The sequence below is a fragment of the Ursus arctos genome, unplaced genomic scaffold (assembly GCF_023065955.2).
Source record: "Ursus arctos isolate Adak ecotype North America unplaced genomic scaffold, UrsArc2.0 scaffold_8, whole genome shotgun sequence".
NCBI lineage: Eukaryota > Metazoa > Chordata > Mammalia > Carnivora > Ursidae > Ursus > Ursus arctos.
The window spans coordinates 7657047-7671852 of record NW_026623100.1 but is presented as its reverse complement, the minus strand read 5'-3'; the positions used below and the strand labels follow the sequence as shown (position 1 = coordinate 7671852).

Genomic DNA, 14806 nt, shown 5'->3' with positions numbered 1-14806 from the left:
ACTTCAGGATCACACTGGGATGTCTGCTTTACAGAAATTGACAGCGAGACTCATGCAAATAAAGGCTAGTCCTTGGAAACCATTTGGGATGGCTTCCACTTTGGGGGCATTCTATATAGGCCAAGCAGGGCATGTGACCACTGCTCAGATGGGGCTTGGAAAGGGAAGAATTCATTTGCGGCGACAATTCGGAATAGATTTAAGCAGACATGACGGCCCATGAAGACTTGGTAGCTGCCAGAAAATCAGGTAACACGCCTTTAAACCCACTTCTCAGTGTGATGCCACGGGTCCTTCCTACGCAACCCCTGGGGCAAGGTAGGTCTGCCCTGCCCACGATGGCAAGGGAGTAGCCTGGTGTGGAAACGCCACGCCTGGGTTCAGTGCCGGTCCGCCGGATTCTCCATTCTCCACGGGATCCCGCGAGCTGCAGCCCCGTCGGGCAGGTAGGCACCGGCTGGGAGTGTGCGGCTGAGCCAAGCGGGTGGGGCGCCGACTCTGAAAGGTGTGGAGGGAAAGAGGTGCCTGGCAAACATGTGCACGACCGACCGGGAGGCCAGAGATCGGGACTCCGGGGCCGCCCCGGACCGGCTAGGCGACCTTGGGGGAGCGGGTTCCGGGCGAAGGTGTGCAGCTCCCGTCTACCTGCCGGTCCGGGGGCGCTCCGGCTTCCTCTCCCTTTTCCTGCCGGCCTTTGCCAGGTCGGTCTAAGCTGGCTTCTCCCAGGTGAGCCGGTGGTGGGGGCTCCGTTTGGACCGTGGGGCCCAGGAGGACCCGGAGGCTAAGGACGCGCAGGTGAGGCTATACACGCCCCAGCTCGGGCGCGGGACGCAGACAGTGCCTCGCTGCCAGACGGAGGCGGAGGCGCACCCCGGGCTGGGGTCCTCCTTTCTGCAGCCACCCTACCAGGACTGTCTGGCCCCGCGCCTCCCAACCCCTCCCGCGGATCCCTCTCCAGCCGGGATTCTGGAGGTCGGGCGGGGAGGAGGGAGTCTTTGGGGGCACGTCGGGTTAATGTGGGGCCAGAGTTGGAGGGCTCCCCACGAAGAAGGGAAGGCCAGCGGCCTGGGTTAGAATCTCTGTGTTCAGTGTCCCCGCCCCCGCCGTGCCCCATCTCCTCCCACCTTCTCTCTTCCTCGTAGCCCAACAGGGGGATGCTGGCCTTGCTGCTCTGCGGCGTGTCCCTCGCGCTTCCACCCTTTGTCCAAGCAGGTACGTGCGGCTGTCCTCGGGCCTCAGAGGCCACCCTCACCTACCTGCCTCCCCGAGGCTCTGCGAGAGCCCCTGTGAGCCCCCCCCCCGGGGGGGATCGCAGGACACCCGAACCTTGCCTTTCGGGTACACTTACCCCAGGGGACCAGGCAGAATTCCGCCGGAATGCAGAAATGGCAAGTTTCCGTTCCCAGCATCTGAAGCTCAGCCTCAATGTCACCTTTGAATTTTGAGGTGACTTTGGGGGGGAGTGGGGGTGAGGAATAGGCAAATTTGGAAGTCTTGAGTCAAAATGCTCAAATGGATATTATACTGTTTTATATGACAGAGGGTCATTTTATGACCCAGGGTAAAAACACCGAAATCATCAACACAACAGATTTCTTCTGAGAAGAAACAACAGTTTCTTCAATGCGATTCAGTAGAAACGAACTTTAAAATGAGCAAATTTTTTTAACAATCCTTTTTTGGGATGGTATACTCACACCTCTCAGTGAAGACAGAGTGAAATAACCGGGAGGCAGGGCAGAAAGAAAGGGGGCAAGGAGGGCTCAGAATAGGAATTTCACTCGGAAGGAGGAGGATGAAGGGACTCAGGGTCTTAGAAAAGACTGGACAGAGAGAAATCTTTCCAAATGGGGAGGATGAGTCAGTGTGTTTTATGAATACATCTGGAGGACTTCCAACTCAGCAGACTATTTTAGACACCTCCCACACTGAGGAAACTCTCCAGTAAAATTTCACGTTGTCTAGAAAATTAAAGAGGCATTTGTTAAAACTAATCATCAATAACACTAGAGTTCTCTTTCATGATTTTCCCCCTTTCTTTCCCTAGATGCATGCAAGGACGTTAGTATGCAAAACGAGGCGCCTTCAGCAGGCCAGCCTTTTGCTTTCAATTGTACGCACCCGCCACTAACATCTGGGCAAGTACGGGTAACATGGTATAAATACCCTAGCAAAAGCCCAGTATCCAAAAACACACAGTCTAGAATTCACCAGGAGCAAAACTGGATTTTGTTTCTCCCCCTGACACAGGAGGACTCTGGGATCTACCAATGTGTTATAAAGTAAGTTACTCATTTAAAATAGAATTCTCTCTCTCTTTCTCATATATGCATATGTAAAAATATATGTTATAATGATATACGCGTACAATTCTTTTAGGAAAATTCTTAATAAACTCTTAATAAATGTAGAAAATTCAATGAGAAGCATAAAATAGAGTTTTATCATTATTACCAGACGGTTTCCAGTGAACATACTTTAAAACAGAACAGATTTATAAAGCGGTTGTTGGAACATGAGATGCATCTTTTCCTGTCGAAATGAGGCCACAAGCCAGACCACTCAAAAACCTGTTTGTCCCAATGTCATTGCTACCTTCTTTCTGGGAATTCGGGAAGTACGTGTGACAGGTGGCACGACCAGATAGGAATAAACCCCCCTTGAGCACCTTGTACGGTCCTTGTGATAGGAATGTAACAGTGACTCCGCACCAGCTACGTTCCAGCCCCCGCGCGGAGCCCTGCGCTGGGAAGTCGTGTAGGCCAGTGACACAAGTCTGGTGGGAGACAGTCGAGCCAGCTGGGGGCTGCGGTGAGCCAGAGAGCTTATGCCCCACCAAAGGCAGGGGTCCATTCAGCTCAAGGCCATTTTCCGATTTTTCAAGGGAACCTGGAAATTGTGTGTGTGTGTGTGTGTGTGTGTGTGTGTGTAGCTTTTCGATAAGCTTTGTGTGTGTGGCTTAAATAAAACACATTCGTGGATAAAACTTGCCTAAGGGCCTCAATTTTGTTACCTTCCCTAACCGACGTGCTCCTCCTTAATAAATGACTTGGTAACCCGAACCTTGGTTTTCCTGTCTGTAAAATGGAGGTCATGCCAGCCTGATGGAGGTGAAGGGACATTTAGTTGAGACGATGTGCGAGATTCGTACTCCGGAGGGTGAGTGCGGTCTCCCTCTGCCGCTTCGTCTCCGTGGTCTTGGCCTCTGCGACCCAGTGGTACAGGAGCGGGAGTGGCCGTGAGCCCGTTTCCTGGCTCCTTTCCGGCTTCTCTCACCGTGTCGGTCAGGGTGCTGACATCTTGTGGGGTCTGCTGTCCTGCTGGACTCGAGGTGATGAAGTGAGAGAGCTGGAGACTGTATGGCACACAAGTTCTTCTGGATGTCTAGGCTGGCTTGAAAACACTGAAATACTGTGGAACAGGGAAAGAGAACCTTCCACGGAAGGTAGACACAGATGCTGTCTGTCATGACACAAACACGAGCTCTCACCAATCTTTCACGTTCAGAGACGATACGTACTTAGTAAACGGTATATTGTTACTTTGAAGTAATTTCAAATTCACGCCAAATTCGCAGGAATAGTATAAAGAAGTCCCATCTACCCTGTATCTAGATTCCCCTTATTTAACATTTTGCCACAATTACCTTATTATTCTCTCTCTCTCTCCCTATGCGACTGACCCCTGAACAACATGGGTTTGATGTGCACGGGTCCACTTATACACAGATATTTTTTGATAAATACAGTACATAACTATAAATGTATTTACTCTTCCTTATGGTTTTCTTAACATTTTCTTCCTCTAGCTCACGTTATTTAAGAATATGTGTATAATACACATAACATACGGAATATGTGTCAGTAAGGCTCCTAATAAGGAGTTCAGTGTTGGGGGAGTCAAAAGTTCTACGCAGAGTTTCAACAGTGCAAGGGATCGGTGCCCCTAATGCCTGGTTGTTCAAGGGTCAACTATATGTGTATATTTACATGCAATATTTTTTTCTAAACCATTTTTTCCAAAACATCGGAGTTGTATGCATCATGTTACGTTAGCCTGGAGTCATTCAACATGCCATTTGCTGTCAACAAGAATACTCCTTACATAATCACAGTATAGTTATCCTACTCAGGAAATTGAACCACCACACAATATTTTTATCTAATTCCCCATTCATATGCTACTTTTATCAATTGATTCGATTTTTCTTTATCAATTTTTTTTCTTTCCTTTCCGGGAGAGGGTCCAATCGGGCCTCATCAGTTGCATTTGGCTGTCATGTCTTTTCAGTCTCTTTTCATCTGGACCGGTTCCTCGGTCTGTTCTTCATGCCATTGACATTTTTAAGGAGCACAGACGAGGAGTTTATATACCAGCCCTTCACTTGGGTTTGCCAGATATTTCTTCACGCGTAGGCCGAGGTTGAGCCTTCTCGGCTGGAATAGCACGGTAGCAGTTTGTGTCCTCTTCCGACGACACACTCCAGGGCTCGCAGTGTCCGTCTGCCCCTCACTGGGCTGCGCGGCCTGATCCCTCGGCTAAGGTGCTGTCCAGCGTTTCCACAACAGAAATACTGTCCCCTCTCTTGTAATTAGTGATCTGTGAGACGCGGCCCACCTTGGCTGAGGAAGACGTTTGCACAGTATCTTGGTGATGAGCTGGCAAGACGTGAAGAGGAGCGGCTTCCTTTGCTTTTGTGGTTGTTTGACTTTATGGGGTTTCGATGTGCCATTTTCTTACAGCAGCACAAACACCTGTCACCGAATCCGCGTGAACCTCACTGTGTTAAGAAAATACTGGTGTGGCATTTCCGGAAACGGCCCGCTGATTTTATCAGATGAATACAAGCAAATATTACATGCTGGAAGGGACGGCAGTCTCACGTGTCATCTGAACTTCCCACAGAGCTGCGTTTTGGATTCACTAAAGTGGTATAAGGTAAAAGACAAAATAATTTTCCTATCGGTCTTTTTCTTCTTCTTCTTCAAAACTGACGTGCGTTTGAGTTTACGTTGGATCTTTTAAGGCAGAATTGGTAAAGAGATTTGTGTTCCTGACATAGCTTTGTCAGCCTGTTGCTATGGAGAATTTTACCCTGCTAATTGTTGCTTTCGAAATTTATGGTTATGATAGCTTTGTACTATTTTGTTTCTTATATTCACCATCTCCCCACAATTATAGTTTTCAGACTATCCTCGGTTATTCTTTTTTTTTTTTTTTTTCTGAACAGCTTAATTCATTTATTTGTTTGAATGAGTGCTACATGCCCAGGAAGTTTCTATTGAATAGGTAGATGGCTTTCAAGTTCTTTCTACCTTTAGTATTTTTCGTATCAACTATTGAGCTAATGGAAAAATTACACAGGCGTTCATTTAATGTGTGTCAGGATGTATAATAAACACCCGGCATATTCTCTCTCATTATACTCTGATTAGCATTGGCTCCGACTACAATTTAATCATTAACAATACTCCTGTTCCAGGGGGCGCCTGGCTGGCTCAGTCAGTGGAGCATGTGACTCTTGATCTCGGGGTTGTGAGTTCGAGCCCCACATCGGGTGTGGAGCCTGCTTGAAGAACAAAATTCCCTCATAGTATTTCTGTTCTGTCCAGAGGGTGTTGGTCGCCAGGCCACAGTCCCCTCAGCCTCAGTTGGCTCTGACTGTGGCATTACCCATTTTCCAAGTCCCACTTTGGCCTTCTTGGTATGGTGAGTCTCTGTTCCTTTCTTTGGCTTTTATAGACTCTTCCTCAAGCATCCTGTCTCCCACCTTGCAGGCTTACAACCATTACCCCCTGGCACCCATATTAAGACTCTCTTGACAATAGGACTCTTCTGGAATTGTTTTCTTCCTGGCCTGGACCTGTTATGGTCATAGGTTTAAAAGCACTTGACATCTGTAGAGAGGTAGATTTTTAGAATCAACTTTGTTACTACCACAGTGTTAAGAAGGATGGATTTTTTTTTTTTTAAGCACTTGCTTGAACTCATCCTCTACTCACTGAATCAGATTATCCATGGGTGGCGTTCAGGCATTTTCATTTTTAAAATAATGCTCAGGGGCGCCTGGGTGGCTCAGTTGATTAAGCATCTGACTCTTGATTTTGGCTCAGGCCATGATCTCAGGGTCATTGGATTGAGCCCCATGTCAGGCTCCACGCTCAGTGGGGAGTCTGCTTGAGATTCTCTCTCTCCCTCTGCCCCTCCCCCCTCAAATAAATAAATAATTCTTTTAAAAAAAGATTTTATTTATTTATTTATCAGAGAGAGAGAGAAAGAGCACAAGCAGGGGGAGAGGCAGGCAGAGGGAGAAGCAGGCTCCCCACTGAGCAAAGAGTGCAATGCAGGACTCAATCCCAGGACCCTGAGATCATGACCTGAGCCAAAGGCAGATGCTTAACTGACTGAGCCACCCAGATGTCCCAATAAATAATTCTTTAAAAAAAATAAAATAGCTGCTCAGCTTAAGAAGGCAAGAGGCTAGCAAGTTCAGCCATATAAAGAGGTGAGATCCTTCTGAAAGTGTCCACCTGCTCAGATTCGGTGACCCCAGTTATGGCTCTATTTTTGCTGCTATCTAGTTCTCAGACCTTGAGTTCCTATTTGGGCTTCAGTGTTTTCTTCTATCAAACGAGAGAGTCGGAATCAAGTCTTCGAATATGTAGAGCCTATTATCTGCCTGCAACTGTGCCAGGAAATGCTTCCTGGAGGAGGTGACCATTGCACTGCTTCAAGAATGAATAGCAGTGAAGCCGGTGGGGGGCAGAAGGAAGGATGCTAATTAGAAAAAAAAAAAACCCAGCAGGCACAAAGGTTATCAGGTGAGAAAGAGAATGGTGTTTGGGGGCATTGGTTAGAGTTGGGGTCCATATCAGAGTGGAGTAAGGGGATGCTAGGAAGTAGACCGTGTGTGCTAACCTACACATAGCCTCTTCCCCACTTAATGTATGTCAGTCACACTATTAGGGTAATGACAGGCCCAGCTTCTCTATGTGTCAGTCGAGTCCTGTAGGCACTGCAGTGAATACATCGGAAGGGCTTGAGAAGGGCGGCATGTGGACCATTGAAGCTATTTCAGAAATTCAGTGAATGAATGGGGACCATGTAGGAGAGCGTATGAAGTAGAACTGATGAATGAAGCAGGAGAGAAGAGTCAGTGGAGGGAACTCACTCCTGGTGGCCCCTCTCCTCTCCGCTAACTGGAAAGGGATGTTAGGCGGACATTTAGAAAGAGCAGCAGAGGTGAATAGGTGAATGAGAGAGTCAAAGGCAAAGAATTTCTAAGGTGAGGACCACGAGTTGGTAGTGGTGCCAAGACACATGTCGATGTGATTTTCTCCTATAGTGCTCATCGGGTTGTAGGCTCGTAGGAGACGGATGACGGAACTGACACCGATGGGGTTTTGCAGGCTGAATGTGCTGGAAGGATAAAGGGCAACAGTTTTGAGGAACTGAAAGGGGGTGAGTAAAGTAATGGCCACAGGCTGGGAGAGGAAATGATGTCTGAAGGAAAGTGACCACTTTATTTATTTATTTTTAAGATTTTATTTATTTGACAGAGAGAGAGATAGCCAGCGAGGGAGGGAACACAAGCAAGGGGAGTGGGAGAGGAAGAAGCAGGCTCCCAGAAGAGCATGGAGTCCGATGTGGGACTCGTTCCCAGAACCCTGGCATCACGCCCTGAGCCAAAGGCAGACACTTAACGACTGAGCCACCCAGGCGCCCTGAAAGTGACCACTTTACAACAAAATAGAGGAGTCCAGGGGACTGGTCCAGGATAACACAGAAAAATGAGTTTGAGAGAAAATGCAGGTAGAATAGTATAACGAACACGATGGATAGATGCTTACTGTCCGCGGTGAGCCTCTTTAGACTAGAGGCTGTACAACTACAAAACGAGAGCAGAGCAACCCAAACACACCCCGTACTTTCCCAGAGTTGCCCACAGCTATGATGCAGTTTCTGCAGCCGGCTTCCCCGGGAGGCTTAAGTGAGAACGGCAGACCTTCCTGCTTTTCTGCTAGACAGCATGGACGTGGGGATTTTCTGCAGTGGGGTTCCCGGGCCCGGACCCGGGAGCTGAGAGGCAGTGCCTATGCCTTCTGATGTCGCTGTTGGAGTGGCTTCACTAGGGGTGGCATGGCCTCACACACCCTAGCTGCATGGTGGCACCCCTGGTCTGTGACCAGCAGGTGGTGGGGATCCCCACCTCATCGTTGTGGCGGAGGGGAGCAGGTGTCCTGTGAGCTAGGTCCGCAGTGCGGTTCTGGCTTAGAACTCACTCCCAGCATACTTCTTACAGCTTTGTGAGCACCTAATACCCCTGTGTGGGATCCTTTTCTGCCTAAAATAGCTAGAATGCTTTTTGGTTTCTGCAACTCAATTCAGTCGGAGGGACATAGCCTCCTAGATTTGCTTTGAAGAGTAAATGAAATAATCTGTCCACTATGCTGTTAGTTCAGTGTGGGTACATAGTAATTACTTGATAAATAAATACCAGATATTATTTGGTTAAAATAAAGGAATGGAAGAGAGGGAATCGTAAGAAATGATAATAAGAATGGTATATTTGTTTGTGGGAATTTAGAGACATAGCAGTTCTGGATCATGACCAAGTCCAGCTTGCAACTGGGAGAATTGGAGACCCAGAGAAGTAGAGGTGGTCCTTGAAATTGAGGTGTTATGGAGGAGAAGGTTCAGGTAATATCCATTCTCATAGATAGTGAAGTATTCACATTTAGAAAAGCAGTGATGTCTCCATTTTTTTTTCGATTCCAAATTTCTTCTCAAAACAATGATTTCTGTGCACATCTGTATTTGCTGAGATCATTCTCAAAGGCAAATGTAATCGTGTTATTCCCTTGTTGAAAAAACTTCCATGTTCATCCCCTTGTCATGGTCTTCTGTGATTGGGCCCCTGGCTGCCCGACCAGTTCTATCTTCCTCACTCTCCTATAGGCACTGCACCCTTAGCTGGGCGATTTTATGTCTCCCACCAATGTACGCGCTGGGTCAAAAGTGTTCTTCTTGGTGACTGAGAGACAAAATACATTAAAATATTGGCTGCTATTACTATTAATATTTTAAGTTTAAATCTTCTTAATGAGATGTTGCCCACAAATTTTTAAATAAAAATCAAGGCCTTCTGAGAATTTAAACTCTTAAATGATGCCCTGGTGGATTATAGTAGGAGCGGTCTTAGTTACTGTAAAGGGACAGAATGGCGCTAAGCTATCAAGGCTGGGTTTTAATATGATTAATTATTTGTACATCTTGAAAGAAAGAATGAGTTGATCGGAAAGGGACTGGTCAATGATGGAAACATAGAAGGGAGGCCCAGATATCTCCCCTTTCCAAGCTCCCTCCACAGAAGTTTTCTTAGTCAAGGACTCAATGCTTTTTGTTTGTCTCCACTCTAAAGAAGATGGCATCCCGTTATTGGAACCAGATGCCTTCACCTGACTCTCACTAGTAATTCCCATTCTACTTGGTAAGCAATTGTCCAATTATAACCGGGTTTCCCAAATAGGGAATAATGTAAGCCTTCTAGAAATTCTCATTGTAAATAAACAAATACTCATTCCGGCATGATTGAGTTTCCTCTCCCAAGGTGGATCCATTCACACTGTTCAGTGGTAAAGAACGGGCTCTGGTGCTGAGCTAGCTACAGCTGACTCGGTGAGAGAGCTGGACACTTGGGCAATTACATCTTTATTAGGGGTTATACGTGGGTCTTCTATATTAGGACTGTGAGCTTTCTAAGGACAGGGACTATGTCTCATTCCTGCATGACAGGGCCTCTCACAGCCTCCCAAAGAGCAGGAACCTGAACACTTGAATGAATAAATGGACTCAATAATCCAAGAACTCTGTAGAGTAGCACTTTCTGAAAAAAAGAGGAAACACGTTGAGAGAATTCACAAGTGGGTCTGTGAGATGGAAGAAGTGGCGATTAGCATAAGAACGTGAGCTTCTGCCAGGACAGAGACCTGCCCTGGGCGTGGTCGCTGAGGATGATGATGACGTGTGAGAAGGGCATTCCCAAGACTAACCAGGTCTCAAGTGGGTTTGGCGTGAGATTCTTTTTGTTGAGGCGGTGGAAGCACGGGTAATGTAACAAGTTATGTGACATCTGCCTGTAAGCCTCACCAGCATACTTTGACTGTTGTTCAGGCCTCCAAGCAGAATGTTCTTGAGGAATTATTTTGGACCTCTGTAAAGTCCAACCCAGTAGGTGGAGAAGGTGTACTTGGGCCTGGAACACAGCGGAAGTGGTCATTAATCGCCTGGGCTTGCGGTCTTGGCATAGGGCTTGGTGCCATGAGCTGGTGGTCCACTGGGAGGTATGGGCCCCTGTGGGTGGAGGGCATTCCTGCCTGTTCACACCCTCCTACCACACTCCTTTGTGGGTCCATGCAATCCTCCTCCATGCGGTCTGCCGTCCAGTTCACGTAGGCCTCTTTCCCCTCAACTTCCATTAGACTTAATATTTACAGCACTCACTGTAGCCTGTAACATAGTCTCTGTCAAATCTATAGATATCTATGTGTCTATCCTCTATCTATCTATCTATCTATCTATCATCTATCTATCATTTTTCTATCTACCTATTGATATCTATAGGCATCATCTTCAGTTAGATTATAAATTACCCAAGGTCTAGGGATCACATACATTTCTTGCATCTCCCCACGGTTCCTAAGATGGTGTTAACTAGGATTGTAACTGGTACACAAAAATACTCTTTGAATTAATTTATATATGTATATATTTTTCTATTTAGGGCTGTGAGGAGATTAAAGGAGAACGGTTTATTTCCTGGGAAACAAGGCTTTCCGTGAGCAACGTTTCGGCAGAGGATGGAGGGAACTACGCATGTCAAGCCCGACTGACCCATGCAGGGAAACAGTACACTGTTTTAAACAGTATCACTGTGCATATCGGTAAGTATGCTCGTACCCATGGCCTTGGCTTCCTCTTGGCTTTGGGTGAGATGGCTGGCTTTTGGGGCAGCAGTGAATCTTGATCTTGATTTTCTTGAAGGTTCGCAGGCTCTCAGACTTGCCATTGTTAGAATCAGAGGGTAGAAAGAAGAGGGCAAAGGGCATGAGCAGTTTCATTGCCTCATCTGGAAAAACAGAATACCCAACACCCTCAGTATGAAAATTGAATGAGAGCATGTATGTGAAGTGGTGCTGGGTGCGGGGTAAAGTATAGGTGTTCAGCTAGTGGTAGATATTACTGTTACTCTTATTTCCCTCGGCCGTCACTGGTGTGACTACTTTGCTGGGCCATTCCAGCTTTGGCCTCTCCTGCCCGGGGCATGCAGAGTTCAAGGTCTCCGGACTGGGCTCCAGGATACTTGATGCTCATGGGGTGTCAGTTCTCAACCCAGAGCAATCAGTTTGTTTGAACATATGACCAGGAGATATGAGAACAGATTCTTCAGGGTGGAAGGAACCCTAAAGATAATTTAACTTAAGCCATTAATTTTATAGAGACCCAGGAGGGGGTGACTTATGAAGCTTCCAGAGCTGGTTAGTGACAGAAACAGGGCCAGAACGAAGGCTTTCGGTGCCCAGAATGAGCATCGTCTCTTCTCTGCACGTTCAGCAAGGAGTTCTTGCTACATTGCCTTTTGCTCCTTTGTCAGTAGACAGTTGTCTTCTATGTCGACTCATCTAAATGGAAAGAACTGAAGACTGACTATTTGTTTGACTTGGACCATCATGTCTGTCACTAATTTCTGTCAGACTTCCTAGTCCTGGGTGGTACCTAACAATTTCCTGATGGTCTGGCTCATGTGTTCAGCATGGCTGGCTTCCTGCTTCCCACCCGGAACCCTTTAATTAAGAAAATTAATTGTATTACATTTTATGATTTTTATGCTCTTGGGTTTTATGTTACCTGTTATCTCTCCACATGTAGGCAAAGAATATCTTTGTCTTGTTCACAGCCGACTCTCCCACACCTAGCCCAGTGCCTGCACCAGACTACGCACAGACCCATTTATTAACTGAAAGAGTCATCACTATAATGCTTAGTTTTCCATTGGTAGCCGAAGGAATTCTTTGAAAGGCAAAATGAAGACGACCTCAGGAGGTCATTGGGGTCAATAGTCTATATTTCGTGTCGTCGCAATAAGCACTTAGTGATGATCTATTACGTGTCCCAATTGTTGGAACCCGATAATTAAAAACTTTAAAGAAATCCCATTGTTACCTCTATTGAGAAGCTCTCAGCCTGGTGGTAGTGGAGCTAGAGATATAAATGAATCGTGTTCACATTATACAGTAAGGATAGACTTGTAGATAGAGTTATAGATAGCGTCTGGGAGAACAGGAAAAGAATCAGAAGTAGACACAGGGATGGCAAGTAAATGGTCTTGGAAGGCTTCCAAAGTAAATGGGTTTTCAGCTGAATTTTGAAGGATGAGTCAAATTTTAGAAAGTGAAGAGTGAGGCAGGGCAGAGGGAATAGTATAAGACAAAGCACAGAAGTGTCTACTACGCATGGTTTGTATTGGAACTACAAGTAATTTTGTTAGAGCCGACGTTAGCATGAGGGAAGGAGTGGTGGGAGCTGAGGCCATGGAGTTAAACAGGGTCAAAGTTTAGGGGGCCAGTTACATGTAGGTTTTACCAGGCAGTCACTGACGAGCCCTTGGTTGCAGAGCAATGAGGCTGTGTTTGTGATGGACAAGACCAGTCCTGAGATGGTTGAGCAAGCGTTGAGGAGGGTCTTAAGGCCTGGAGGCCACTTTGGCAGCTTCTGCCATACCCGGTATTGATAAGACGGCTGATAATCTGAACTTGAGTGGAAGTGGCAGGGGATTCTTCTTCGGGCAGTAATTTAGTGGCTCTTTACCGAGTGCCTAATAAGGCCAGGTCCTGCGCTTCGCAGAGAGAGCATGAGAAGGAGGACGCAGCCAAGATCGAGGCTCTAATGGAGCTTTGAAGTCTGAGCTGGGAAGGGAGGCAGAGATAAGTCAGATAATCTGCTAGTGAGATGTGTAATTACCAAGGAGGTGAACTCCATGAGGGAATGGAAAATATGAGATCGAGCAGACAAGGACCTGTTGAGAAGGCAGAGGGTCAGGGAAAGCTTCCCGATAATAGTGATGCTGATAGTCAGGAAGCATTAACTGGGTGATGGAGTGGGTGAGATTTTTCCAGACTGAGGCAGCAGCCAAAGTAACAACACAGACCATGGTATGTGTAAATGATGGGAAATAGGCAAGTGGGCTGGAGCAATGCTGAGTGGGGGAGGTCATGCGAGGTAATGAGGTTGGAGAAGTAATCAGGGCCAAGAATTGGTGGGAACATGCATTCCAAAGCAGAGAGTATGGAGTTGATTCTGTGAACAGTGGTAAGAAGCCAGAGGAGTTGAGAGCAGGATGCACGATGTGACATACATTCCAGAAAGCTCAGTGTGGCTGCTGTGCACAGAAGGATCCCTACGGAGATAGGAGTGGTGGGTAGGAGGCAGGTACAGAAATGCAGGTGAGATATTAGGTAGGTACAGGCAACATGGTGGCACTGAAGATGGAAACATCTTCAATGGGTTCAAGTCATTTGAGGAGGTAAACCCCACAGGGGTTAGTGTTGGATTGAATGTGGGGTAAGGGAGGTGGCAAGGTCAAGGGAGCTGGGCCTTTTGGCATATGCAACAGACTGGATGATGATATTATTCAATGAAATAGTATAACTCTGGGAGAAAACTGGATTTAGGAGTGAGATCATGAATTTGGTCATGGGTAAGCTGGGTACTTGGAGGTGCTCATGTGGAGATGTCAAGTTGGCCTGGCCCTGGTCTAGAGAAAAGTCTGGAGATGCAACTTTCAATCCTTGGCCTTTATATGGTAATGGAAGAAGTAGATACAAATAAGAGTGCCAAGGAAAGACTAGAGAGTGGAAAATAGAGGGTTTAGCTGTGAAGAGGGAGGCACACACGGGGAATGTTAGGAGCTGAAATTAGTTTGGTTTAGTGATTGATAATTCGAAGAGGTGAGAGAAGAACTGTTGCTTAGAGTGACTTCTGGATTTTAGCTGTGATCTAGGAGGGCATCGCTGGCCGGTGATGACCTCTGTATGGGACACACTGAATTTGAATAGTTTGTAGAAAGTGCAAACAGTATTGTCATTATACAGGACACCTGTTTTTGCATTTTTCTAGCTTCCTTCTTCAAATGTCTCCATGTACCCCCCCAAATATAGAGGAGGCATGTGGGGCTAGCTAGGTGATTGCTAGATGCTGGAGGGCAAATGGGGAAAGGAAGAAGTGGAGAGAAACAAAGGGCTGGGAAGTGAGCATGAGGGAAGACAGTCTTAAGGCGGGGTGAAGGAATGGAAAGGCCAAAGAACAGAAGAGGACCAGATGTAAAGAATACGGAAAAGCAGGGATGGAGGATGGAACAGTGGGACCGAAAATGAAACATTAGGATCATTCTCTCTCTCTATCTAGGACCTAGACCAGAGCTTGGCTTAGAGCCACTGCTTACAAACTGTATGTGGATTATTAGGTAATGAGATTTTATTACACAATCTCATCAGTTTGTATTTATGCGAAATATAGAGTGGTGACGCGAGCTCTCCTGGCAGCCCAGCTTGTAGGGTTTTTCCTTAGCAATTCAATTATTTCTGGTTTAAGAATATGCATTTACGAGGCGGTAGTTCATCACGCCATGAGTTTTGTTCATTCGTTGACTCGTGTTTATTAAAGACCTGCTCAGTGTCATGTTTCCTTGCTCTGTCATTGGATAAATAGTTGGGAATGTATCATACATGATTCTAATGCAATTTCATGT

At 46.5% G+C, this 14806-nt stretch overlaps 1 protein-coding gene across 1 annotated transcript in view; it reads left to right on the top strand.

Annotated features, from left to right (window-relative positions):
* Nucleotides 1-1026: 1026 nt before the first annotated feature.
* The window catches only part of IL1RL2 (interleukin 1 receptor like 2), a 34514-nt gene continuing 20734 nt past the window's right edge, over nucleotides 1027-14806 (top strand). The window contains 4 exon segments of the mRNA XM_026488431.4: nucleotides 1027-1212; nucleotides 2048-2282; nucleotides 4743-4938; nucleotides 10784-10943. Coding sequence (XP_026344216.2) covers nucleotides 1155-1212; nucleotides 2048-2282; nucleotides 4743-4938; nucleotides 10784-10943 — 649 coding nt within the window. The 5' untranslated portion in view covers nucleotides 1027-1154.